General features: G+C 47.3%; 1 protein-coding gene across 1 annotated transcript in view; it reads left to right on the forward strand.

The window, feature by feature from the left end:
- LOC144176002 (ATP-binding cassette sub-family C member 2-like) overlaps positions 1-27,601 on the forward strand; it is a 327,158-nt gene that overhangs the window by 67,119 nt on the left and 232,438 nt on the right. The window contains exons 6-7 of the mRNA XM_077705088.1: positions 6,102-6,215; positions 18,240-18,371. Coding sequence (XP_077561214.1) covers positions 6,102-6,215; positions 18,240-18,371 — 246 coding nt within the window. The remainder of the gene's footprint in view (positions 1-6,101; positions 6,216-18,239; positions 18,372-27,601) is intronic.

Consider the following 27,601-nt stretch of genomic DNA (forward strand, 5'->3'; position numbering starts at 1 on the left):
TGATTTACTCCTGTACTTTTGGTGACAACAACTAACGATGCTCCCTTTTGCTTAAAAATATAAACCCCTCACATGACGAGGGTCACCGACAAGCACGGGCTCAAGCGCTCAACACCACCCTCGGTGGGGATCATGCAGACCAATACAGACGCCTGCCAATACAGACGCCTGCCAACATCGAGGGCAGCAGTACGCCATCATCGTGGGTACCTCCAGAACCAACCTCCTTGCTTGTGCCTCAGTCAATACCGAAGACATGACGGCAGCAGAAGAGGCAGCCTTCGCCTTGGCTCGCACTCAACTAGGGGTTCGTAAGGTAGTCACGGATTCCCAACAAGCCTACCGGAATTATCAGTCGGGTTTGGTGCCCCTACATGCACTGCGTGTGCTAAAAACCACTCCCCAATTGGTCGCATTAATCTTATCTGGACACCCGCTCACGCTTCGATGGAGGGCAACGAATACGCCCACCAAGCCTGCAATTCTGCGCCCCGGGATATGGAGCTGCACAAGGACAGTCGCCCGCTTGTGTCGTTTATGGACATAACTCAGCATTATCGCCTTCTGAGACAGACCCTACCTTCGCCTTACCGTTACCTTTCCATAGAACAAACTACCCTAGGGCTCATACGATCCGGCTCCTCCCACACCCGACGCGTCTTCACCTAATGCACCCGAATCTCTACGACGCTGAATGTAAATATTGCTCAGAAGTAGGAACACTGTGCCACATAATCCGGGTGTGCGACTTTAGCCCTCAGCACCCTCCTCTGTTTCCGTCAACTACTGAACAAGAGCAATGGGAGATGCTGCTGTCCAGCCCCTGTCTGCCTACCCAGCTTCAGGTGGTGGACAGAGCATAGGCGGCGCGGACTGAATATGGGCTACAGTGAAGAAGGAACCCCTCCCCTGGGCCGCACTCTGGGCCGTTCAGAAATCTGAATAGAAGTATTTTCTCCTCCTGCTGCTCCTCCGTCTCTGCCGCCGATCTCGTCACCTCCGTCCGCGACGGCAGCGACGGAGAAGTGAGATCTTCTAACACCAGGTTTAAGCTTTAAGTTTATAAAAAAGGACTTTCTACTCATGTGCTACACCCATAGAACTCAACCAACTACCGCATTATTTTAACCTTAATTTAACATTAATGTATTATTTTAACCGCAATAATTTAACCATGACCAATTTAACCTTACCAAGAATATCTCTTTGAAGTAATAGAGGGTTGGGTTTTACTTCTCTCTGGTTTCAGTATTTGTAGAGCGACGTGAGTGAATTTAAGTGAAGTCGTTTGGGTGATCGTTGTGGGTGCCGTTTTCAGCTTTGCTTTGCAATTACATTCACAGGTCTGCCCCCTGAAAGCCAAGACCAGGGGCAGACCATCCGGCATTCCTCATATCCTTGTTGCAGTTGACTTAAAAAGCATTTGACGCAGTCACACACGCGCCATTCTCGAAGAAATAGAGGCCCACTATTTAGTCTGCGGATGTACAGCTACATCGCAAGTTTTATCGAAAATCTCACTCTGGAAATTAATTTCGGGAACCTTTCTCCTACCCAATTTGGTAACATTTTACGCGCACCCCCAAAGCTCCATCATCGCGCCACTATTTTTTTATTATTGTCGTGCAAAAGCTCGTCATAGTAATTCATGATGGGAGCGGCGTCTGCATGACGATGAACGCTGGCATCAACTTGTGGACTGAAAAAGAAGACTACGCCTCCACTGAACTGTCAAGCACAGAACTCTAGGCTCAACCTTGAAGACCTCCTAACAACAACTGGAACGCAACGGTACTGAAAATAGAAGACAGTGCTTCTGAACACGACAAAGTTCACCTTTTTATCGGTGCCCATGAACATTGTGAACCGCAAGATGGCTGGATCAAACATCTCGGCGCTCCAATGAACAGCAAAGGCAACGCCACCACCTGGATTCAAGAACTACGGAAAAACTGGGACGCCACAATACACCTTCTAAAATTAATAGGCAACAAATTTGGAGGGGCCAGCACGCAATTCATTCGGGTTGCAGGTCGTGCAGTTCTTACAACCCGGATGACATACGGCAGCAGCTAACTCGTACTCAGCTGAAGCAACTCACAATCTTGCACCACAAGCTAATCAGATGCATTACCGGTTTTCGAAGACATACCCCCCCTGATCACCTCTATACCTTTGCCGAGCGATCAAATCTCTAAGGGAATACACCAAAAGCGTCGATAAAGACCGTAGGGCACTGAAAATCCAGGGTAGACACCTAACCTATTCTGACGAGACCCGCAAATTCATCATCGAACCTATCCGTACCCATCCGTACTCAATCGGCCACACCTCCACCTTCACCTTGGCTTCGGACCCAACCAATCCCACATAAACCTCTGTCCCGCAATGGACAGCACAGATACTGACACCAAAGAGCCACGCTATCCAGGGTTCTTCGCGGCAGACGCTTCCGACTAGGGCTGTTTCTCTTATAGCCGCGCCGGTGTAAATGGCATACGTACCTGGCTCTGAGCAGCGAAGAACCCAGGATAGCGTGGCTCTTTGGTGTCAGTATCTGCGCTGTACATTGCGGGAACCAGGTTTATGTGGGATTGGTTGGGTCTGAAGCCAAGGTGGAGGTGGTGGTGTGGCCGGATGGGTACGGATGGGTACGGACGGGTTCGATGATGACTTTGCGGGTCTCATCGTAATCGGTTAGGTGTCTACCCTGGATTTTCAGTGCCCTACGGTTTCTTTCGACGCTTTTGGTGTATTCTCTTGAAGATTCGATTGCTCGGTGAAGGTATAGAGGTGCTCAGTCGGGGTATGTCTTCGAAGGCCGGTAATGCATCTGAGTAGCTTGTGGTGCAAGATTGCAAAAAAAAATCGTAGAAAAAATTGGAAACATTCGAGCAAACACTAACCGGAAAGAATCAATATGTATATACGGACAACGCGTACGCAAAACAAGACGTACAAAACCCCATCCCAGCACGCCGCCTGACCCGCACCATTCACAATTAAGTGCAGCGACTGAGCAATCTTCAAAGCATCCCCATCTTCATGGAATGAACCCCTGGATACTAGAATAACCTAGGCAGCGAGGCTGCACATGACCGGGCATCCGCAGCCAATCACCCCCTCCAGAGCACATGTCCCCCGAGTGACCCGTTGCATCGTCCGGATGTCAACGGGGAGAATTTTGGAGAAGAGGAGAAGACGCCATTGCGAAGAGAGGAGAAATAATTAGCCGTACAATTAGGCAACAAAGGCTGAAGAAAAGCACGCTATGACCCGACCACCCATTCTCCTGAATATTCCGCGGGGCCTCCAAGTACTACTCTGCAAAGCACGGACTGCTACGCCATCACACCAGACATAAGAGAGGTGGAAATGGATGCGACATTTTGGCAAAAAATACCGGGCGCCGCCATACCCTCACCACCACCTTTCCGTCCATGCACCCTATGTCACAACAGCAGCCTTAAGCACCTTATATGGGAATTCAGCAAACTGGACAAAGAAAGCTTGAGACACGAACCACACTACGTTGGCACATACTGTGTTACGCCCCTCGAAAACCAAACGGAAGCGTACATGTCCCTTCTGCCTTTCGCGAAAGATTCCAACCTTCTCCAGGGGGCTTGAGATGGTCCGTGAGCTGGGCAGAAAGAAAGACACCAGCAAGCCACCGGTCGGTCCTCCTGGAAAGCTACTATCCCGCAAATGACATTCCATAAGCGGGCGTGTGGAAGGCGCAGGTATGCAACGAACCCATGCCACGTGCGAACATTTTCCTTTCTATTCTCCACTTCCTCTTCCCCAACACGACGCGTTTGACCTGTCCTATATAAATTCATTCATTCATTCATTCGTTCGTTCATTCATTCATTCATTCGTCTTTCACGATCTGCGCCTTTCTGCGCCTTTTCGAACGCGTCGTCTTTTTCTTCGGCGGTAACTTTTTTCGCTTACTATCGTAAAAACCAATCCAATGAGCATTCCTCATTAAATGGATGCGGGGACTGCCGGTTACCTGCATATACTTAGTCTCAAATGTACCTGCAGTTTCCTTTCTGCTAAATAATGGGGACATGTATGAGGAGTTCTACTGGTTCCAGGAGTTTCGAACTCTTAACCGGAAGGCTGAATCGATGGACAAGCGGGGACCTTTTCAAAGCCTGTTTGGGTGCGTGACGGCGCGTTACTGCAGTGGGTGGATAGCGTGACCATGGACGAGCTAGGACGCCAAGCCGGGCCCCTGAAGTGCCCTGCACATAATACATTATGCCGACTAAACACCGTGATGTGCAACCCCCCCACCTCAAATCCTAGCAAATGTTTATTTGTAGCCCTGCATCCCCTTATTTTAAGGAGTACGCCACCCTACATATCTGGATATTATTATCGTTATGATTTCAACAGCTTCTGCGCGATAATTATACAACGCACCAATCAGTGTTAGCCGCCTGAAAATTCTTTTCATGCTAGCATTGATGAGACTAAAGATTGTCGTAAATCCAGCAGAATAGCACTATAATTGCACAGTCTATTATGGCTTACTCGCATCAAGTAAATATAATTTTTTAAGAAGGTATCAAAAAATGAGTACCGTATTTACTCGCAAAATGATCGCACTCGCGTAATGATCGCACACCTGATGTTTGTCATCAAAATTCGATTTTTTTTACTTTCCCGCGCAATGAACGCACCCTGAACTTGTCGCAGCAGTATGCTGTATGTGTGCCAAGTCTAGCTGTTGATGATCGTGCGTACCTTTGTTTCCTTCCCTTTCAAAGCGGACATGGCTACGTTATTGCCGCCGCAGAGTTGCCGATGTTAGCGATATCGGCAAGCGTGCGTTCAATATTGATGAGGAAGTAACTCTCACTAAATCCACATAATGTACTCACAAGACAAAGAAAAAAATGCTCTTAGCTTGCTCCATCCGCCCCATGTCTGTTTTGATGTCCCGCACTGTGACAGTGGCAGCCGCTTATAGGTCGCCTTGTTGCTATCTCGCAGCAAACACTGCATTTTGCGTCACTTTGCAAAGCGGCTGGCGGCGGTGTGCGGAGTTCGTATTGTTTTGTATTTATTATTTTTAATATGGTCATGAGACACATCGTAAAAATTGTGACCCGGAACTTGCTGGCCTTTTCTGTGCTCAAATGTTTTTCGCGAAAAACCTTACCCCGCGTAATGAACGCACTCCTAAATTTGCATCAATTTCTTTGGAAACAAAAGTGCGATCATTACGCTAGTAAATATGGTATTTTGAATACAAACACTAAAAACACATTACAGTGCTCTCCAAAATGCGGGAAAACTGTTGCATGGCTGTCACACATGTTGTTTGTTATGTCAGCACCGTTTTAAAGGCCCAGAAGGATGAACACCCTCTTGAAGGGTGCTGAAAGGGTGTGAATTAGGTGTTTGGTAGTTAACTAAATTTCATGAGCTATTGAACATAATAACCACACCACAAAAATACAAATCCGCATACTGACTTGCATATGCTGAAATTAAAATCCATAATTCTAAAATTAGTGCCAAAATATTTGATTTTTGTGACAAGCCCACCGACTTTAGCAAATGACTTCCCTTTGCTGCCCATAAAAACAAGAGCCGACTTATTTGTAAGGTAAATAAGTATATACTCGCTCTTCGAATGCACCTCGTTGGTTTTCTTGCTCAGTTCATTCGTAGTCCGGGTGTGACTTAGCCGTGTGGAATGCATCCGTATGCCGTGCTGCTCACTCAGCCGATCCTTACTGCCATGCCTAGCGGCGTTGTCGACACCCTTAGTTTAAGGTGTTAAGCAGCCTTACACCCTTATTTTAGGGTGTTCACGAGCACACCCTTTCTTCATCTTTACACCATTTTTTAGTCAGACCACCTTTTAAACATGTGGGACACGGGACAAGATTTTTACACGCTTTTCGGCCAAAAACGTGGTGTCAAATGTTTAGTGCATATAACGGGTGAGTCACAAGCGAACTCAACGCCCGATCGTTTTATCCTGATGTGTAATACTTGAGCCTACCTTTGTGCTGTAGCTGCAGATTTCACCGTTTTCTGGGATCAGTGTGAAGTGGTGGGCAACCGTCTATTCCCAGAATGCTGAGAGATGCGGTGCGAAAGGGGCCAGCGGCGGCTCCGCTCCTTCTCCTGCGCAGAGGACTGCGTTGTGCCGGACTCATCGAAGCAATCACATCACGCCTTCAAGCGCAGTAAGTTGGTCGGGGGTAAAGGGTGCTTTGAGGCCGCGTACAGAACAAAGGTTTCAGCTGCCGGCAAAAATCACTATAGTTTTCGATCCTACTCGGATTTCTGGCGTCATCAGCAACCTGAAACTGTTTTCTTCATGTGGCCCTGACGGCATTAAGTCCAAATTTCTGAAGAATACTAAAGAGTAAATGTCGATTATATTATTATCTGCAGTTTCGCGTTATCGAAACGCCAATTTTTTTGATGACCCAAAGATTGGAAAACAGGCCGGAAAACACCGATCCACAAATCAGGCGACGCAAAACAACGCCTGTAATTATCGTCCAATCTCCCTTGGGTCCTTACAAAATTCTTGAACACGTATTTTTTTCTAATGTTGTTAAGTATCTAAAATCGAATAAGTTTTTCTATCACTCGTTGCACGTTTTCCGCAAAATATGTTTCTGTGAAACACAACTAATCAAGTTTACTAACGATCTGCATGTCTATCTTGATTGAGGTTTTGGGACTGACTGTATATTATTAAATTTTGCCAAAGCATTCGATAAAGTAAATCACCAGGTGCTATTGCGTAAATTAGCCCATTTGAAAATCGATCTACAAGTACTACCGTTTATTGGAGTCTTTCTTGCCAACCGCACTCAGTTGGTATCCGTTAAGCAAGCTGACTCTCCCGAGGTGTCTGTACGTTGAAGAGTACCTCAGTGTTCTCTGATGGGACCTTTATAGTTCCTAATATGAATTGATAAACTGAATTATAAAATTTCTGCTTCAGGTTGCCTTTTCTGCTGACGACTGTGTGCTTTACCGTGAAATTACTAACAGCACTGACATTGTGTCTACAATCCGACCTTAACAACATTATTTCCTGGTGCAACATCTGGCACACGGATCTTGATCTTGACGTTTCTAAATGTAAATCAATGTGAGCTTCGCGTAGCAAAGTACCTAGACCTCATTACTTTCTTTAAGATACCTTACTAGAGTCAATTGAATCCTATAAATATCTCGGTGTACACACAATAATCTGTCTCGGGCGCCCCACATTGAATCTGTAACATCTAATGCTAACCGCATGCTGAAGAAGGTTACCTGAAGGTTACCTGAAAAAAATGTCTCTCTGTCCTCGTCTTCCTATAAAAAGCAACTACCGTAAAATCCCCAGAGATAGCCCACCTAAGATCGAGAGCAAATAGAGTGAAAATATGACGTGGGCTAACTTTCAGTGTGCAGTAAAAAAAGATGAGAAATGTATCGCAGCCAAAGAGAGAACACGCGTTTATTAGCACTGTATTCATTCGTCGTCAAAAACGTCGAACGAACAGTCGCTCTCACTGTCAAACAAAAGGTCGACCACCTCCTCACGCACGGAGTTGGACGCGGTTGGCAGGCAGCAGAAGGACGGATCGCCGAAACGAGCCGCTCATGAAGCTCTGAGTCTTCTTATCCATCGAGGGCTGTTGATATACCGCATCTTTTCAGGTTCCTGTGACCTGTGACCTGTTATCTCAACCTACCCACGCTAGCTAACCTCGTTTCCCCGGGCGTCATCCCCGGCTGAAATGATGCTATTGTCAGGGGTGGGTTATCTTTCGGTGTTTTTGAAAAAAATGGGAAAATTTTGCCAAAAACAGGGGTGCATCTTTCGGTATTTTGCAGGGGTGCATCTTTCGGGGGTGGGGCATCTCTCGGGATTTTACCGTATATCTAACTTACGTTCGTCCTAGGCTTGAATACCATTCATCAGTTTGGCACCCTCCCTGGCTACATAACACTAAGAAAATCGAAGCTGCGCAAAACCTCTCCGCAAGGTTCATACTTTCCAACTATCACCGCACATCCAGTGCTGCTGCCAAGAAATCCAGCCTTGACCTTGCTACTCTTGCCACTCGCCGCAGACTGGCTCGCCTTTGTGTGCTGCACAAAGTGTATCACCACAGCCCGGTACTTAAAACATGTTAGCTAAAACCTCCCTTTTTGGTATATCAACGCCTCTACCATCATTACAAGGTTCATACTCCCCGCCAGAACACCGGGCCTCGCATTCTTTTTTACCACAAACGGGCCGTGATTGGAATATTTTCCCTCCCTTATTAGTCACCATTGCTAACCATGAACGCTTTCCGGAGGCACTCGAAACACTGATGCGTTCATATTCAAAACGCATATTTTTACATGCGAAGCATCTCATGCTGCTGGGCTCTGTCCACCCGGGGCTCTGCAATGCTCGGGGCTGTGGGGCCGCTGCGGTGGCTCAGTGGCTGAGGCGCTGCGCTGCTGAGCACGAGGTCGCGGGTTCGATTCCCGGCCTTGGCGGCAGCTTTTCTGATGGAGGCGAAAAGCAAAAACGCCCGTGTGTACGAGATTTCGGCGCACGTTAAAGAACCCCAGGTGGTCAAAATTAATCCGGAGTCCTCCACTACGGCGCGCCCCATCGCCTGCGTTGCGTCGGCGCGTTAAACCCTGCAATCAATCAATTGTGTCCCTCCCTCCCTCGTCGTTGTCCGCCGTGCGCACCCCCCCTGCGCATGGCCAGGCACCGCTCATGATGATTGTGGCAAGATGCCCCTAGGAATCGGCCAACCAAAGAATCCATCCCTCCCTCGTTGTTGTCGTTCTCCGCCGTCCGCACCCCACTGCGCTGCCTGGCCAGGCACCGTTGATGATGATTTTGGCAGGATACCCCTAGGGTTTGGCCAACCAAAGAATCCATCACGAGATAGCTTCGCGTTCAACCACCGTCATCATCTTCCCGTAGGGGAACCCTGAGTGCCACACCCCCACTGCGCATGTGTGGCCAGGCACCACTGATGATGATTGTGGCAGGAAGACCCTAGGGATTGGCCAACCAAACAATCCACCAGGACACAGCTTCGCGCTCAACAACCATCGTCGTCTTCCCGTTCCTCTCCCACGCCCCTCTCCTCTCCGGCATTCCTCCTCTCCTCTTCGGGATTGCGCAACGAATGGCAACACCTGCGGCTCCGCGCGCGATAATGCGAAGCAGCTTAGGGTTAGAGACGCGACGGTAGCCGCTGCATACTCCGCTGGGGGCGCCACTGTAGCTCCGCGGTATAAATGACGTACGCCCGCGCTCCCCTCCCGTCATTCTCCTCCCGCAACGCCGCGATACAGCTGAAAACTAATGGGCACTTGAGTCGACCCCATGGCTGCTTCGCATACTACTCAGGGTTCCCCCACGGGAAGATGGTGATTTTTTTAGTATTTGTTTGCGGATGTTCTGGTTACCGTTCAATTGTGTATCACATGAAATTTATGTCATTTTTTCTCCCCGGTGCTTTCCATGTGCATTAGGTTGTCATTCTGGTATTTTTTCTCGCGGCGCTTACTTCTTTGATGCTATCTATATTTTGTAAGAATTGCGGTTTATACGCTGTTTCTGAGTGGTTTGTTTTTCATTTGCGCGTTTGCATTTTACTTCTCTCGTAAACCCACTTCCCTCCAATAAGGTAGCGAATTGGGCGAGTTGGAGTACGTTAATATTGGTAAGCGCATACGAAAACCGCACAAGAATAGTAAGGACGACACGAGCGTTGCCTAGCAACTGAACTTTTATTAGAAAAAACACGTGTTATAGAAGCAAAAAAATGAGATTAAAAACCACAAACGACTAAAAAAACTAATGTTCACGGAACCTCTTGAACACCCGACTTGTCTAGGAAGACAACCTCATCATCTGTAAGCGAAATTGACGGATGGATCACACACGTGTCTCCGCTTTTTATAATCTTATAACCTTCGGGTATTTCCCGCGTGACCTGGTTTTTGTTTCTCATCGTCACGACTGTCCGATTAACATGCGGAGCGCAGCCGCAGTGGCGGGACAAGTGCGAGGTTGGCACGCCCTTCAGTGAAGCGGCTTCTTCTCTTAGGCGGATGTTTAAGCACGGTCCCATCTGGCCGATATACTCACCACCTTCAAAAAATTAAATCGAGCGGAAAAGACGAGGACAGAGAAACTCAGTAAACAGGACGAGCATGAGGAAGCAGCAAAATAGAGTACACGACTCCAGAAACGCAGTTTGTGAAACGTTTTTGTGCTTTATGGTGCACTTTTCACCACCACTAGCTGCTCCTCCTTCCAGCAACGTTCTATCAACACCGGCACACATGCACTCCAGATTCTTTCCTGCACGAAAGGCGACATTGACGTCATACTGGCTGGCAATCGTTTTCATCCTGGTCAGAGATTTGTTCTTGCATCCGTCGTTTCAGCAATCGTTGCGACACGGAAGCAAGAGTGAAGCACAGGAAACGTACCACTCCCAATCTGGAAATTCGGGCGCGAAAAGCGTTCGTCCACAACATGAGCACAGGACTCCTTTAGTGCTGAGCTGAGACACGAAGTGGCCAACACGTTTTTGACAACCTTGGAATGCGGAGAATGAAAATTTATCAAGGGTTTTACAGATCGGGGGAATATGACCGCCAAAATGATCCTTCGCAAAGTGCACAGACAAGTCTTGGAATTGTAGCACATAATTTCGCGGAACTTCAGACGTAAAAGTGAGGCATTTGCCCCTTTGTTTGAACATTTTCCAAACGTCGATCACAGATCGGGTAAAATGGGTCCACAAACGCCCAATAGTCATCCACATATCTAAAGACATGTCGTGTGACCCCTTCGAAGTCTGTTTGTAAGGATGTGTCAACTTTTGCCAGAAAAATGTTACTAAGTGCTGGGGCCGCCCAAGATCCGATACATATCAAGTATGCGAGTAAATCAAGGCTTCAAGTATGCAAGTTTGTATCACTCCTGCCTTGGCCACCAAGAGGTGACTAGCAGCGTAGAAATGTGGGCTTGTTGGTAGATAACTTTCAACCATATAGCGCAGAAGACGAGAGACACAGACAAGTGTCTCTCGAGAGACACAGACGCCGTGCGTGTCTACTTGTCTGTGTCGCTCGTCTTTTGCGCTATATGGTTGAAAGGTGACTGGCAGTATGTATTAAATAAATAAATATCACAGACTTTTGCACAAAAAGACCATTCCCGAACGAAACAACTGTCGAGCACAAATAACACCATAATAGCTCCAGAAAGCCTTCAACAGAAATTCCAGCATTGTTTCTGAAAGTAACTTCGTCTTTTTCCTTAAGAATGCCTTTTAACGCAAGTCATCAAGTGCTCGTGGGGCAATGAATAGAACAAGTCCTGTATGTCCACACTGAATCCGTAACACTTTGCTGGGTTGTGCTCGGTCAATACAGTCAACGACTCCTCAGAGTCACGTACAAGGAACGCGTCAACAACGGTTAGTACTTCCAAATGCTTCTGAAAAAACCCAACACAACGTCCTGCCATGAATTACCCTTAGTTACGATGGCTCGGAAGAGAATGTCAGCCTTGTGAGTCTTCGCTATGAAATAAATCTGGAGTTCAACTGCCTTGGCCGATTTCACTTCTGAATGGAAACGCTCCACATTTAAGTCAGCAAGGAGGGCAAGGGCGCGTTTCTTTATACTGGTAGCTTTTTCAGATACAGGCTTGAAGTGTTTCTCCACTGCGTCCATAGCTTTCCTATCTGAGGCATGGCAACAAAGCACCCTTGTTTATCTAAAACAACAGCACGAAGGCCATTGTCGACGAACGGCCATTGTCGACTAGGCCACACATTTTTGGCCCCGAAATCAGCTTATCTACGGTTTTCCCAATTGCAAGCACAGACTGTTTTATGCAATGCAAACTTTCCGATTCTGGTACATGACGTCAGACCTCGCGTACGAGAGCGACCTGTTCGACAGGGGTCAGCCGAGATTCAAAAGAATGTTTCGGGCCTAAACAAAGAGCACGCTCAAAACGCTCAGGTACCTCACTACTCCCAATGAGAACCACGGGCGACTGGTTAGCAGCAGACTTCGGTTTTGAAGGCAGCGTCGGAAACGTAGCCTCCCACAGGAACTCGGCGAGGTCATCTGCAGTCTTTGTCCATTCGGGGAACAGTCGGCATTGTGCACCAGGTCCACCAAGGAGAGCACACCGTACACATAGGCACTCACGGAAGTACGGAAGTGTCGAGCCTAACACCAGCACTCAGAACGCAACAGGCATCACATCCTCCTTGTGTGGCTGGGTGACTGCTGGAGCCATCCACATATGACCTGAACATCCCGAGGGCAAAAAGACCGCTTGGCATTCCAGGAAGCGACGCGTGCCCGGCAGGAGTTGGTGACTCTACAGACCGAGTACAACCCAGCAAAGTGCTAGGAATTCATTGTGGACATACAGGACTTGTTCAATCATTGCCCTACGAGCATTCGATGACTTGCGTTAAAACAACCATTCTTGAGGGATACGACGAAGTTACTTTCAGAAACCATGCTGGAATTTCTGTGGAAGGCTTTCTGGAGCTATTATGGGGTTATTTGTGCTCTAGAGTTGTTTCTTTCGGGAAAGGTCTTTCTGTGCGAAAGTCCGGGGTATGTATCGCATCTTGGGTGGCGCCAGCACTTAGTAACATTTTTCTGGCAAAAGTTGACACAGCCTTACAAATAGACTGCAAAGGGCTCGCCCGACATGTCTTTAGATATGTGGATGACTATTGGGTGTTTGCGGACAGTGTGCATTTTACCCGGTCTATGATCGCCGTTTGGAAAATGTTCAAACAAAGGGACAAAGGCCTCACTTTCACGTCTGAAGTTCCATGAAATGATGTGCTACAATTCCTAGTCTTATCTCTGCACTTTCAGAAGGATCATGTTTGCTGGTCATATTCCAGCCGATCTTTAAAATCCTTTTTATCTGTCGCAACGTTTGCTGCATCCACGGAAGCAAGAACAAATGTCTGACCAGGATACAGCTGCAACGCTTTCAGATAGGCGAAGAAAAATCGCTGTTATTCCGTACTCCATTCTGCACCCCAACGTATCAAAAAGATTGGCAGCCAGTATCACGTTGACGTCATACTGGCTGCATGAAAAGCGACATTGATGTCGTTTTCCGTGCAGGCAAGCTGGCGTGCGTGTGTGTCGGTATTGATAGAAGGTTGCAAGAAGGAGGAGCAGTTAGTGGTAGCGAAAAGTGCACCATAAAGCTCGAAAAAAGTTTTCACCAACTCCGTTTCTGGAGTCGTGTACTCTATTCCGCTGCTTCCCTGTGGTGGCAAGTATATCGTCCAGACGGGACGATGCCTAAACGTCCGCTTAAGCGAACATGCCGCTTCCTTGAAGGACGTGCCGACCTCGCACCTGTCCGGCCACTGCGGCTGCGCTCCGCAGTTTAATCGGACAGTCGTGATGATGAGAAACAAAAGACAGGGCACGTAGGAAATAGCCGAAGCTTATAAGATTATAAAGATCGGAGACACGTGCGTGAGCCATCAGTCAATTTCACTTACAGATGATGAGGTTTTATTCCTAGACAAGTCGGGTGTTTAAGTGGTTGCCTGAAATTAGTTTTTTGTAGTCGTATGTGGTTTTTAATCTCACTTTTTTGCTTCTATACCACGTGTTTTTTCTAATAAAAGTTCAGTTGCCAGGCAGCGTTTATGGCGTCCTTACTCTTCTTGTCGGGTTTTGGCGGCGCTGACCATATGAACCCAATTGTCTCTATAATAGTGTATGGCCTGAGGGTACAATAAATAAATAAATAAATTCTCTGTTAATCAGTTTGAAGTGCGGCTTGGTCCTTTTGTTTTCTGTCTACCCCACCCGCACTGAATGCTCTATAAAAATAGTTCCGAGTTTTCAATCTGTGGGTTCGAGCTAGTCGGTATTCCAGGATCAAAACCTATAAGGGTGAGAAACATTGACGCACACTTTTATATATTTTTAACAGATACCCTATTTATACATTCTTTCGGTACCTAATGAAAGACTTGTATTTTAAAAAGGAAGGCTGGCATGGATACGTCGAACAGATCGGTGTTGTTTTTAGATTGGCTTAAATAATTGCGTATCAACTACCTAGTTCCTGCAAACGCTCGCTTTAAATGTACACACAGTGATAATGCAGTGATGGATCTAAAGTATACCATCGATTACAGGCCAGGCATGGGCCGGAACCCATTAGGTGGCCTGCACATGGCAGGCACAAGTGGCACAAGTCGCCTGCACATGGCAGTATGAGAGCTGCAGGCGGGCTAGGGGCACCGTGACTGCAGTCACGAGATGATGCAAGAGAAAGAAATGGAACATGAAGAATGAAACAACGTTCACGCAGCAGTGAACAAATAATCTACTACTCAAAAGCAGGGCAAACGATAGAGAAGACCACACAAGCAGTGCTCCTCCCTGTGTTGTCATTCTGGTCGTTCCCACTGAATTTCTATCAATTACTGAACGCCTATTGGCTTCACTGTATGAAAATACAAAACTAAGTAACCAAAGTACCGGATGCAGTAAGTAGGAGCGACAGGCTAAAGGAGCGTGCTGCAACGTTCTCACGAATCACACGCACAAACGAACACCTAGCCAACACCGTTTTTTCGCGCTTTAATTGACTGATTGTAGGGTTTAACGCGCCGACGCAACACAGGCGATGAGGCGCGCCGTAGTGGAGGGCTCCGGATTAATTTTGACCATCTGGGGATCTTTATCGTGCGCCGAAATCTCGTACACACGGGCGTTTTCGCTTTTCGCCTCCATCAGGAAAGCGGCCGCCGCAGCTGGGAATTGAACCCGCGACCTCGTGCTCAGCAGCGCAATGCCTTAGCCACTGAGGCACCGCGGCGGGTTTTTTCGCGCTTTAACTTCACGCATGGTACTGGAAGTACATTTTCGTTACAAGATTAACACTAGTTACCACGAAGCACGGTGCCTTAAAAAATCGTAGAGGACACAAAGCGGTGTTATTAACGCCACATCGTCAAACGCCATGGGCGAGATAGGTTCACATGCCAACGAAACAAATGGGTCAGAATGTATTCTGTGATAACGTGTGCTGCATATTTGGACGAGGGACAGGGACAATGAAAAAGACAAAACCATACGATGGTGCGCAAACTAGCAACTGGTTTATTGAAAGCTTTATCATTATTTATAAGCATGGGATGGTGAGTGTACATTATTAGGGTAAACATGAGATCTTCGTGCGCGTGCGCTCATGTGCAATTGAACTTTTCTTTCATCATTTTTATCTGTTTTTCTGTAAGCGCAATTGTGGGCATGCTGATACATTTGTTACGTTCCACAGACAGCACACTGAAAAACTCTTCCGTAAGTACATCCGATGGTATTCCAGATCACAAGCTCATCCAGTTGTCATTAAATGTACGGAAAAAAAGAAAATAACTCATCCTGTCCAAACAATCCCCGATTTTTTGGTTGCAGACGATGAACCCATTCTAGAATGCTTGCATTTTAGTCTTGATGAATTTCAGCTTTGTGGTGACATTTCTTTTATTTTGAACAGATTTAAAACACTCATCACGTCATGTATTTCTTCATATGTTCCATTGCGCAAAAAGAGAATTAGGCACCACAATCCTTGGATCACACGACTGATAATTCAACTAAAGCGCTGAATCACTCGGAAGCGCAAAGGGAGGACACAATATTCTGAACCTCGCACCCTGAAGGACGACCCGCTCGTCAAGTTGTGCAGTGCACGTACTAAGTTTCACAGCCAAACCTTTTCAACATTCCTGATAGAATCGCCGCAGAAATGTTGGCACTTTTTATCAGACACTGAGCGGCAGGCCAAGCAACTCAAAATTAATGGGAACTGTAGACAAAGAGATTGCAAAGGAATTTAATTTCACGTTTTCCTGTGTTTCTCGCAACCTGCATCCATCGGTGCCCAGAACGAAGAATCCTGCTCATCATCAACACACGTTCCAGTTCCCGATGTGGTATTACACCAAAGTATATTCGCACTTCTCTTAAATCTTGATGCGCAGAAATCATGTGGCACTGATGGTATTCCAAACATTTTTCTACAAAGATATTGTGAAATTATGGTGCAGTACCTTTATGTACATTTTTTCTGGCGTCGCTAGAGTGCTTTACCACGTGACTGGTTGACGGCGAAGGTGATTCCTATACCCAAATCAGGCGACCTATTAGGTGCACGAAACTGTACGCCGATTTCCTTTCTGCCGATCCTGCTGCATAATGCCAGACCACATAATAGCAAGCTATATATCGAAGCCTCTTGAAGGTAACTTTTTGTCCAGTACCAGCATGGTTTTAGGTGTAACGTATCTACAATAACACAACTAGTACCTATCAGTCATGACTTTGCAGCTGCAATCGATAATCACCAACAAATCGATGTAATATTCTTTAGATTTGTCAAAGGCATTCGACCGGGTACCGCACAACTTTCTTGTGGCTAGGCTTACAGAAATTGGTTTACCCGACGTTATAGTTCGTTGTATAAAGGCGTACCATGAAAACCATACCCAATTTGTTGAATGTTATGGTAAAAGAACAGATAGTCTACGTGTCTTACCAGGAGTGCCACAGGGCTCAGTGTTCAGACACTTGTTGTTCCTAGTTTACATTAATATTATTGTGAAAGATACTAATGACAGCATGAAGGTCAAATTGTTTTCATATGATTGCGTTGCTTACTCTATTCTCAAGAGTGGTTCTTGTCAGGCTGCATTGAAAGAAAATGTTTGTAAAGTCATGGAGTGGTGCGATAAGAGGGGAATATACAGACACACAGACAATAAACTTTACTATGAATGACGATTAATTTTTCAAAATCAGTTTTGATGATTTTTACAACAAAGAAAACCCTGCTTATTCACGCTGATGTTATAAAAAACTGTGCTTTAGAAGTTGTAACATCTGTCAAATACTTGGGTTTAAAAATTACCAGTAATCTGAAATGGAATATGCATATCGATAATATCTGCAACCAAGCCTTTAAGAAGCTATGCTTCCTGAGAAGAAAACTGAAAAGATTTTGTAATATTAAATTTGAAGCTTATCGCACCTTGATTCGCCCAGTCCTCGTGTACGCTTGAATAGTCTGGGATCCATTTCACGCCAACAATATTACCAAGATTAGGCGTATCCAGCGTCTTCCTGCACGGTCCCTTTTGTCAGATTACAGGACATCGACATCGGTAAACAAAAATGATAACGATTCTCGACTTCCCACCACTTCAACTCTGCCGGCAGGTCGCCCGCGTTAAATTTATCTATCTACAGTAAAATATGCCGTTGTGCTACTTGGTGCATTGCTTAACGAAAACGAGCACTAAAAACCAGGACAGAAAAAACGTAGAACGAACGAAAAACAGCGCATCTGTCTCGTCGTTATTCGCTTTTTCTGTCCTGGTTTTTAGCGCTCGTTTATCTATCTACTGTACGACAACCAAACCAGCCGATCACCCGAAGATTATCTACTTCCCGCACCACAGAGATCATCGAGAATCAACCACTGCAAAACCATACGACCTGTAGTTCGCCCGCCCTAAAATATTTCAGAAGTCTCTTTTTACTAAGACCAGAAACCATCGAACTCTTTGCCCGTATCGAAAAGAGCATTTGAACACGGTGCGTATGAACATGCTTTGTGTAATCACCTTTATAACCCTCTCCTACTTGGGCCGCGATGCTGCCTGTAGTATCTCTAAATAAATAAATAAAATACAGTGCGTGAACGCTGGGAGCACTTGTGACGTCACATGCGCCTAGCGCTCCTCCTCACCAGCCGATATGGTCAATAAATTCCTCCAATGGAGGGCAGGTACCCGTGCAGATGCGCCCAGTGCCGGGCCAGGCTAGGCCGGACCTCGACCGCATATCACGTGAACGAGGGGTCCGCAGGCTCTGTCGATATAGTGAACGGGTACTGTCGCTAACGCGTACAGTGTCGTTTATCCCATATCGGTCGGGGTGCTGCCCGAGAACAGATCTGGTTCCATATTTGCGCTGCAGCATACCTCTGAAGAATTCAATGCACCATTACTAATAGTTACGGTAGCCCATGAAGTTGCCTAGAGTGCAAAGACAAGGAAATCAGGTGTGTTTTTTTTTTAAACAATCATAGAGTGCCACTTCACGTGGTGTGTACGCTGAGGCTAACGGCTATTCTTTCTCCTGTGCAGCCGAACACGTTCTGGAAATAGAAGGACATTTTTGGTGACAATGCTCAGAGTACTCTGGGTGGACGTGTTAAGGATTGCAATGTGCAGCGCGGCGTATTTCGCCTGCCTGTTTGCAAGGATACCGGCAATGGAGTAAGTCACCATCGTCACCGTTATCGCGATCCGATCACCTTGATCTTAACCTCACGCTGACTCAAACAAAACTGTAAGAACTTTGTCTGTATTTCCGCCGGTAAACGAAGGAGGAAAACTGGCATGTGCGCTTATTTTTGTTTATTGGATTTCGAAATATACGGCCTGTATACTTCTACTCCTTGAATGTACTTTTCCCCGTGTAAGCTCTAAATTTCGAACCTGAAGTCATTATACAACTTGAAACGTGTATGCTCCCTAAGTGTTTTCTACGAAGGTGCATGCTCCGTGTACCTACGCCGGGAAAAGTGGTGATTCTTGTGCATAACTGAAAAGGGGCGCTATCTGTTGTACGAGATGTTATTTACGCATAGCAAGTATCGCCCTTTTCGGTTCAATGAAATTGTGGTGTGAGTGGTTCCTATTGGCAGGATGTAAAAAATATGGTTTCTCGCTGTAGGTTTTTCTTTGTAAATTCGGAACACTTTTTGTTGAATTAATATTTTGAAATCAGATGGTCGTTTTTCTTTTCCTTTCTTTTGTTAATGTCAAGCTGTCATGGTTTTTTATGCTAGAGCGATTACAGGATCAATCTGTCCAAACAACACGCGAAGCCATTGAAAATAAATGGCTTCGCGTGTTGCCATGGAACTGGAGAACATTCTTACGTAAAGGACCACTAATCGCCAAATGCCCCCTATATGAATGACCAGTGGCGGCTCCCCGCAAGTATTGGGCGCCTTGTGTAATACCTATGACAGTACTGGCGACACAGCGGACCCCGAGCCCCCTCACTCACGCTGTATCCAACTGTGGCAAGGGGAAGGATAGAAGCCTCTAATGGTGGCAATCGGAACCCTGGACAAGCTTCGAGCGATGGGCTCCTTGTCTGTTTACCAGGGAGAGAGCTCCCATACCTCCCCGGTTACCTCCGACAACATCTGGAATCCGCGCCCATAGAAATAAAAAAACTTGCTTATCTAACATTCGTGAGAATAAAACTTGAATACGTGTCTTCAATCTGGTATCCAGCCCAAGCATATTTGACCACTAACCTAGAATCCATACAAAATCGTGCAGCTCACTTTATCACCTCCAATACTCTTTCGGTACCGGCGTCACATCTTTAAAACAGTCCATTTCCCTTCCGTCACTTGTATCTCGCCGTCATATCGCACGTTTATGCGCCCTTCATGGGGCCTACTATCATCCAAAATCCAGGCACGAATTATTAAAACCATCTCACCGCACGTCAGCGCGCCTAAATCACACCCAGCCCGGGTAAATCACACTTACCCGGTCGAACATCGGCATTTACAAGTTAATTGTTTCCCAATGCAATAACCCTTTGGAATTACCTACCTGACAATATAGTATCGTGCACTGACCACGCATCTTTTCGAAAAAATTTCACGACAATTATCATCATTCCGAACAGCAATGCTGATTCATAATATCATGAGTAGTTGGAATCTGAACAATTGCTCTTGCTTGTCGCTTTCTCTTTCTGTGCTTTTTTTTCTCTTTCTTCCTATAACTGAACATGTGCATTTGGTAATTTGGTATTAGTTTTCAATGATATGCTTTTTTGTTGTTGCTAGTTGTCCGGACTGATTTATGTGAGTCACTATTTTTCTTTTTTTTCTTTTTTTGCCCAGTTGTATATATCTTACACTTCCTCATTGTCTTCCCTATGTGTATTTGTCCCTTCTTATGTAATGCCTTCGGGCCCTTAAGAAACAATTCAATGAAATGAAATGAAGTAAACTCTCAGCAACAAGCAACAAGTCTCCTCACTCAAACCCGCATAGCAGATCTAAACATCAGTGTCACACCCCACCGCAGCCTCAACAGCTCGCAGGTGTGATATCTGAGCCATATTACTAAGCGAAACAGAGGACGACCCTCTGGGAAGCCTCAAGGATGAAGGTGTTACAGCCGTGAGGAGAATCACCATCCGCAGAGACAATGCAGACATGCCAACAAAACACATCATCTTCACTTTCAACCAATCGAAACTTTGAACACATCAACACTGGTTTCATTGTGTGCGGAGTACGCCCCTACATAGCTAACGCGCTCCGCTGCTTTAAGTGCCAGCGGTTCGGGTAGGGTACAAACTCTTGCCGCGGAAAGACCTGTGCAAGATGCGCCACACAGGACCACCTCACTGAGAACTGTAACTCCACCACCTTCACTCTCATAACTGCCGGGAACCGTACTCGGCCTACTTCCAGGCCTGCGAGAAATTTCAACAGGAAACCAAAATAATCAATGCAAAAGTGACAGAGAACATCTCCTTTTTTAAGGCGCGAAAGAGGTTTGCCTCTATCGCTCTGGAGAGGCACGGCGACGCGGCTCGCCGGAGGGCCGAGCGGCGCCAGGTATCGGCAGGGACTCAGTGCCGCGAGTCGGACTTTGCCCCGCCCCGCACCCCGCCGGGCTGTCTGCGCAAGCCCACCGACTGAGTGCTCCGCTTGCTAATTAAGCAGCGGTTGCGGTGACAACCGGGTTTGTTGGGAGTGATGCTGCATCCACCACTTCCCCTCCACTGGGCCAAAGCGTACGTGAGTGCACGGAGGACATGGAGACGAAGGAAGCCGGGGCAGCTCCCGCCGCCACCGCACTGACTGTGCCACCAGTGGCGTTCCTGACGCCCAGACAAGGCGTCATCAAAAGGGTCCAAGGAGACCAATCAGTTGGGTACTCCGAGGACATGGACGTCATACCGTGCCGAATGTGTCGCAGCTCAAGGAACGAGTTGGAACGTTCAAGCTTCCAGGAAAAAGCAAAAAGCACAGAATCCCTGCCCCAAAAGACAACGCATAAACATACACACTCCAGTAGCTTTTACCCCAAATTATGGGAAGAGAAAACAAAACTCAATGGAGCTGTAGTGGCGTTCCTAAAAATCTTGTTGATGTCTACGATACACTGCACTCTAATCAACCCAGTGTCATCGGCCTACAAGAAAGCCATCTAATTAGTGAACAGACAAACTTCCTCAATAGCTACATCGTAATCAGAAAGGACAGGGATGGCTGTACGCACATTTCGGGTGGTGTGGCCAACTTCTGCCTGAAATGCTTAGCATATTATCCCATTAATCTGAACGCTGTCCCTGACACTGTCGCAATTCCCACAATAATATTCAGCAGGTTAATAACGGTATGCTCCCTCTTATGCGAAGGCGCCAAGGCCTAAGACGCCCAGCACACGCGCCGGGATAATCGGGCATACAGCGTAGAGTTTGAAATTTGTTTAATGGTGTCATGCAGACAAACTAAGAGTTGGTTTTATTCGATAGATTTTGTGTTTTTAGTTCCCCCAGCACTCTTCCGGCAGCAAACTATGCTTTCTTCACTAAAAATTAATCAATTTAGGTTAAAATTGATTTTCCTGCGAAATCGTGTGCTTTCACGACGTCTGCAATTACATCACAAGAGCAGGTCTTCAAGCTAAACCTAGTGGGCTGGGAGCCTTGTTACCTTTGTTTTTCATCGTATTCCTACCTGACTTGTTTTTGTTAAGGCACCCAATATCCATTTCGTGAAATATGGTGTTCGCTCGAGAAATATGGTCACGTAAGACACCGCCGCTTACGCAAACCGGCCAGGGTCGTCTCCCCGGCCCCGCGGCTCCGCAGTGTTGTGCAGCTAAAACAATCACGCAGCGCGCAGTACCAACAGCCGTACGCATCGCTCCTTCTATGTTTACGTGTACTTTCGTCACTTACACTGTGTACACTACCATTGTTACTGCAATAAAAAGAATGTGGGCTAAATGTAAGCGACAATACCTCGTTCGGAAAGCTTATAAGCCCTGCGTAATTTGTGTTTGCTCTGGCTGACCTCAGCCAATCACAGAGCTGGCAGATATGATATCGTAGGTTCTGCTGCCAGAAATTGGCTAGTGGGTCCCATGGCCATTCCCTTTTTCCCTAATTATGTAGCTTATTTTAGCGAAGTTTGCGTTAGAAGTGGTGTTAGTGTGATTCTAACGAGGCAATCTTTCTATTCAACCGAACTTGTGTTTTGTCTGCATGACCCCTTTAAGGAAACCACAAAACAAGCATGGCAACCGCAGTATGGATGATGAGGTGCCTGTGAACAATAGGGCACCCCCACCATGTGATGCCGGTAAAGATTATGTTGGCAGGTTATCTTGCACATAAACGCTAGGTAGGACTAATGTCACTAAATAGAGCAATTCGCGCCCAAGACGCCGAGCGCATGCGTCAAGCTTTGCAGGACTTACAATTTCTGCCAGAGAAGCTGAGCGTAGTGTTCGTAGATAAGGTATTAGACTACTGCCACTGAAGCACGCAAGTCAGCAATGGTGGTCATTTTGTAGTTCATCAGTGTTGCGAGATTGACGCATTAAAATTGACGCGTTAACTACCCCCGGGTCGTTTGTTAACAACGCCACCGAAAAGGCAGCAAAACGGCATCATTGGACGCACTTGTACTGCTAAAATGCAGTTATAGTACGCGTTATCTTTGATTCGCATTTGGACCGGCGTCTTTCGCGCGCAGCCGCAGAGCAGGGAGGGCCAGTAAAGCCTACCAGAGTTGACCGACTAAAAGGCATAAACAACGAAATGGTGGCGCCCACGAACCGTCGCAGTGTAAAGCGAAGTGACCCATGACCATGGCAGATAGGCACGGAACAGTAGGAGAAAAGACGGCCGATGCTCTTAGCGATCTGGTGACACTAGCGCAGCGGAAACGACAAGCCGTCCGAGATGACGAGAAACATTTCATACCCTCCTCCATCACCATTTGAAGTGGCTTACCACAGCAATTGCTGCACATCCACTCTCGCCGGGCGGGATGGCGACCTTTTTTTTGGCTTCTGATGGGGCAAGGTATTCTGCCTTTGTGTATTCTATGAGGGAGTGAGTGAGTGAGTGAGTGAGTGAGTAACTTTATTTACACGAGCTTCACGCGCTGATGGTTGGGAGCTCACCCGGTGGGGTCCTCCTCTAGTCCGGAAAGCCCTGGTCCGCGCTGGATGCCCTAGCCCTCTCCTCAAGGCTACGCTGGACTGAGAGGTCGGAGCTGGCCAGCTGGCCCGCCCACTGCTCGTACGTTGGGTGGGAATTTGGGGTACGGGATGGGGTTCTCTGACACTCCCATACCATGTGGTACAGGGTGCCAGGTTGGAGAGAGAAATTACACGTAGCGTAGTGAAGGGTGGGGTACCTGACATGGAGGATAGTGGGGTGAGGATAGGAATTCGTCTGAAGTCGGCGAAAGGCGGTCGCCTCTGCTCAAGGTTTCTGGGGATGGGTTGGCGGGAAGCGTCGTAGTTCGTGACGGTAATGGGCGAGGATGTCCGTGTAGGAATTAAGGGTACCGGGCTTGTGAGAGTGACTTCGCCTTCTTGAGAAACGTCCCGGTGGGTATGAACGCGGGCAGCGGCGTGTGCCGCCTCGTTCCCATCGAAGGACTCGTGTCCGGGGGTCCAGATGATGTGCATTTCCGGGAGCTGGCGCACACTTTGCAGAATTTTAAGGCCGCGGGTGTTGTGCGACCTATAGCAGGAGGTTGCGATAGGCGGCGTGTAAGTCTTCTACTGCCTCAAAAGATGTCGTGGGTACTGTAGGGGCCGTCAGTTCTGCACCTTTGGCGTCGGTGACACACACGGCATGGGCGGGTTGTTAGTGGTATGGAGAGGCATCCGTGTAACGAGTACAGGGAGAGCTGGGGAAGCGTTTTCTTTGGGCTCATATCCGCGCTTCTCGGCGTGCCTTTTTGTAGATGGGGTGCACATTTCCAGGAATGGGTGCGACTTTGATGTACTGTCGGGTGGCTAGAGGGGTGCGTTGCCTCTGTTCGCATTTTGGGGGAGGCCTGTAGCCGAGCCGCGTATGTGTAGCCCTGCCGGTCGGCGTAAGCTTACGTCCCGTGAATTTGGAGGTGCGATGAGCTTCTTCCAGTTCCTTCTATGTATTATGGACGCCGAGCTGTAGAATTTTCTCGTTGCCGTTTTTGGAGGCAGTCTAAGGGCGGCATTGTAGGCTTGGCGTTTGGCGATGTTTAGTTTTTCTTTCTCCGTGGGTTTTCGGGGCCAAATACGGTGTTCCGTACGTAATCCGGATAATGTGGAGGGCGTGAGATGCGCTGGGTGTCAGCTTCTTGTAGCCCAAATCGCTGATGGGAGATCCTGTGGAAGAGGTGAATGAGCTGGTTAAGAGTCTGTTGCAAGGGAAGGATAGTCGGGGCGCCTGAGCCATCTTTTGGTATGTTGAGGCCTAATACGCGTACGTGTGGGACATTGCGAACGGGTTGCTCATTATAGATAAGTTCTGGATCTGGTATAGGATCTGGACGCTTCTTATATGTTCTTTTGCATGGGGTTAGAAGGGCAAGCTGAAAGGCACGGGAGGAAAGCAGTGTGCCTGAATGCATGCCATCTCGCGGTCGGAACATATCTGTGGCATGGAACGCAGCGCCCTTTTTGCTGCCAGTTTGCGGGCAACGTGCTTCCAAAACAACCCGCGCAACGTTCCCTTGGAGGCGTCCCAGCTTGTCAGTTCCTCTCCCTGCGTCTCGAACCAAACGTAAGCCGTACACTGTAGAGAGAGAGCCGTCCACTGTAGACCTCTCACTCAGCCGTCTATGTACGTTACATGTTATCATTACATTTGTCTATGTTATCATTACATTTGTTATCATTTACATAATGATAACAAGTACATTTGCTTCTGTCGCAGAACATTCCAGGTCGCGCGGCTGGGAGACAACTATAAACAAGGACGCGGGCGCGGGATTGGTAGCGGTCAACGGACTTGCCCACTACTACAGTGCCTAGAATATACTGTATATTCTAGGCACCATACCACTACGATGATCCTCGCTGCTTGTAGCACACTCCGCACCTGTCTTTAATTAACGGATTGGAAAGGCTGCAGGAGTAGACTAGCTAAGCCCCCAGCGTTGTGCTTATGTTCCCCGTTCCTAGCCAGTCATAGATATCTGTTCGGCCCTGAGACTTTACAGCCCCGTCACACTATCACGACTATTGCATTATACAGAGAAGTGCCCCACTGACCTCCCGACTGACTGAGTCATCATAACTTCACCGAAACTAGTGGAACCACACACTTCAAATTTCAGGAGTACATTTTTTTAAACTGCAGAGTACTTTAAGCGCCTGCCTTGCCGCCGTATCTCGCTCGCTGGACCCAAATAGAGCAACAGGGCGTCCCGTGGTAACGCTGTCGTACGCGGCGTACTTCAGAGGCTTCGAAAGCCCAGCGGTTTATATCATAATCGTTCGAAACTCGTGAACCACTGGCGCTTGTCGTACATCCCTCCATTGTTTAGCGTAAAGAAATCTATAGGTGCATTTAAGGCATAATTTACGTAACTAACCTGCTGCGCCTGCGTTCAGTTTCGTTGGGATGGTTTTGACGACAGTAAGAGAAAAAAGTGGCTGCGCAAGAAAAAATGGCACTTTCAAAATGTCGCAGAAAGGCTCCACGCGCAAGAAGAAAATGGCGTGTAAGAAATGCCGGAGAAAGGCTTCAGCCGCGCAAGAAAGAATGACGCGTTCGAAATAACGCAAAACAGCTTCAGCATAGGAAATTAAAACCAGCACAAAAAGACGAGAACTCCCACTGGCGCTGTTTCAGGCAGTGGGCGCGCGAGCACTGCGAAGGCGGGAAATTTGAAATGCACGGGATGGTAACAGTGAGCGGATAACGGCGGTACAGCCTATTATGGCGAATCACTGCTTTGCACATCCTACAGCTTTCACATTGAGTGGAACTGATTTAATTTTTTTAATTAGTGCAAAGTAAGCCAGGATTTCTGGAAATTCCCCCAATGATGAAGAAACACGTGGGATTATAGTTTTTGATATTTCGCGATTATATCGCTCGCTCGCTCAGATATCGAAGAAGTTCTTGCTCATATATGTACCCCAGACATATATCAAAAAATTATTCTCGCGGTTTCGCCGTAGCGGCCTTGTACAACGCGAGTCTTTTGAATTTTTTTGAAATTCTACCCTCAACTAAGTTAAAGGGCCTAACAGGTCATATTTCCGCGAGCTATGTATGGGTTGGTTTATTTATTGTTTGTTTTGCTGCCCGATCACGCCCCGTCCTGTTATGTGTGTCCTAAGCGAACCGTGTCTTCCATTCTTTACGTTTATGCCGCACGGACTATCTCATTCAGAAAAGCAGACTGTTTCACCCTAACGTCACTAAGCCCACAATAATCTTCTGTGATCCACAATGTTCTGGATGTAAATCAACGGTTCCGGAATCACTTGCGCCGGAAGATAAAAGCCTGCAGAGCAGACGCAGCGGCATTCGATTCGACGACATTCGCCTGCGCAGGTCACTTTGTTGACCGCTGCTTCGCCGCCTCTGTATTGTTTGGAGTTGTTAGGAGAGCACAAGTTCGTTCCAATAAACTTGTTTCTTTTTCAAGACAACTGCGTCGTCCTTGGCTTCGTGACATCTGGTTGAGGTGTTGAGTACTCAGCCTTTATGCTCCCTACGATATCTGGAAGCCGCCAAGCCAGTCCAACCAGGGAAAGCCGCCGACTGCAGGAATTACTACCCGAGTTCGGTCTTCTGCCAGAAGGGCCCAAGAGAACGAACGCTGCAGCCAACACCATGGTGCGAGAAACAATGTCGCCAATCCTTTTGCAGCAGCCCGGGGAACCGCCATCGTTCCGGGGAGCCCCCGCTGAAGACCCCGAAGAATGGTTGGAGAAGCTGGAGCGCGTCCGCATCTTCAACAGGTGGGACGATGAAGAAACTTTCCGGCATGTCTTCTTTTACCTAGAAGATGCCCCTAGAACTTGGTTCGAGAACCATGACAGCTCTTTGACAGACTGGACTCAATTCTAAGATCTTCACTACCGTGGTGAGAAAAGAGCGAGCTGCGGTTTTGCTTCAAACTCGAACGCAGCACCCCAATGAAGCAGGCGTGATCTTCGTTGAAAAAATGAAGCGACTATTTCACCGTGCGGACCCAGAAATGACCGATGAAAAAAAAACTGAGATTTCTTATGCGAAGAGTAACGCAAGAACTCTTTGCTTGCCTTGTCCGCGACCCCCCTAAAACGGTGGTCGGTTTCGTTTTGGAGCGGCCGCGATGGAGAAGACAATAGAAATTCGAACGAGGCAGTACGACCGCCCTGTCAATGCGCTGTTCTCGAAGACCATCGGTGCCGCAACTGTAAGCTCCGATACATTGCGCGAGACCATC

The sequence above is a fragment of the Haemaphysalis longicornis genome, unplaced genomic scaffold (assembly GCF_048455015.1).
Source record: "Haemaphysalis longicornis isolate Haplotype H1 unplaced genomic scaffold, Haemaphysalis longicornis Haplotype H1 scaffold_3, whole genome shotgun sequence".
NCBI classification, from domain to species: Eukaryota; Metazoa; Arthropoda; class Arachnida; order Ixodida; family Ixodidae; genus Haemaphysalis; species Haemaphysalis longicornis.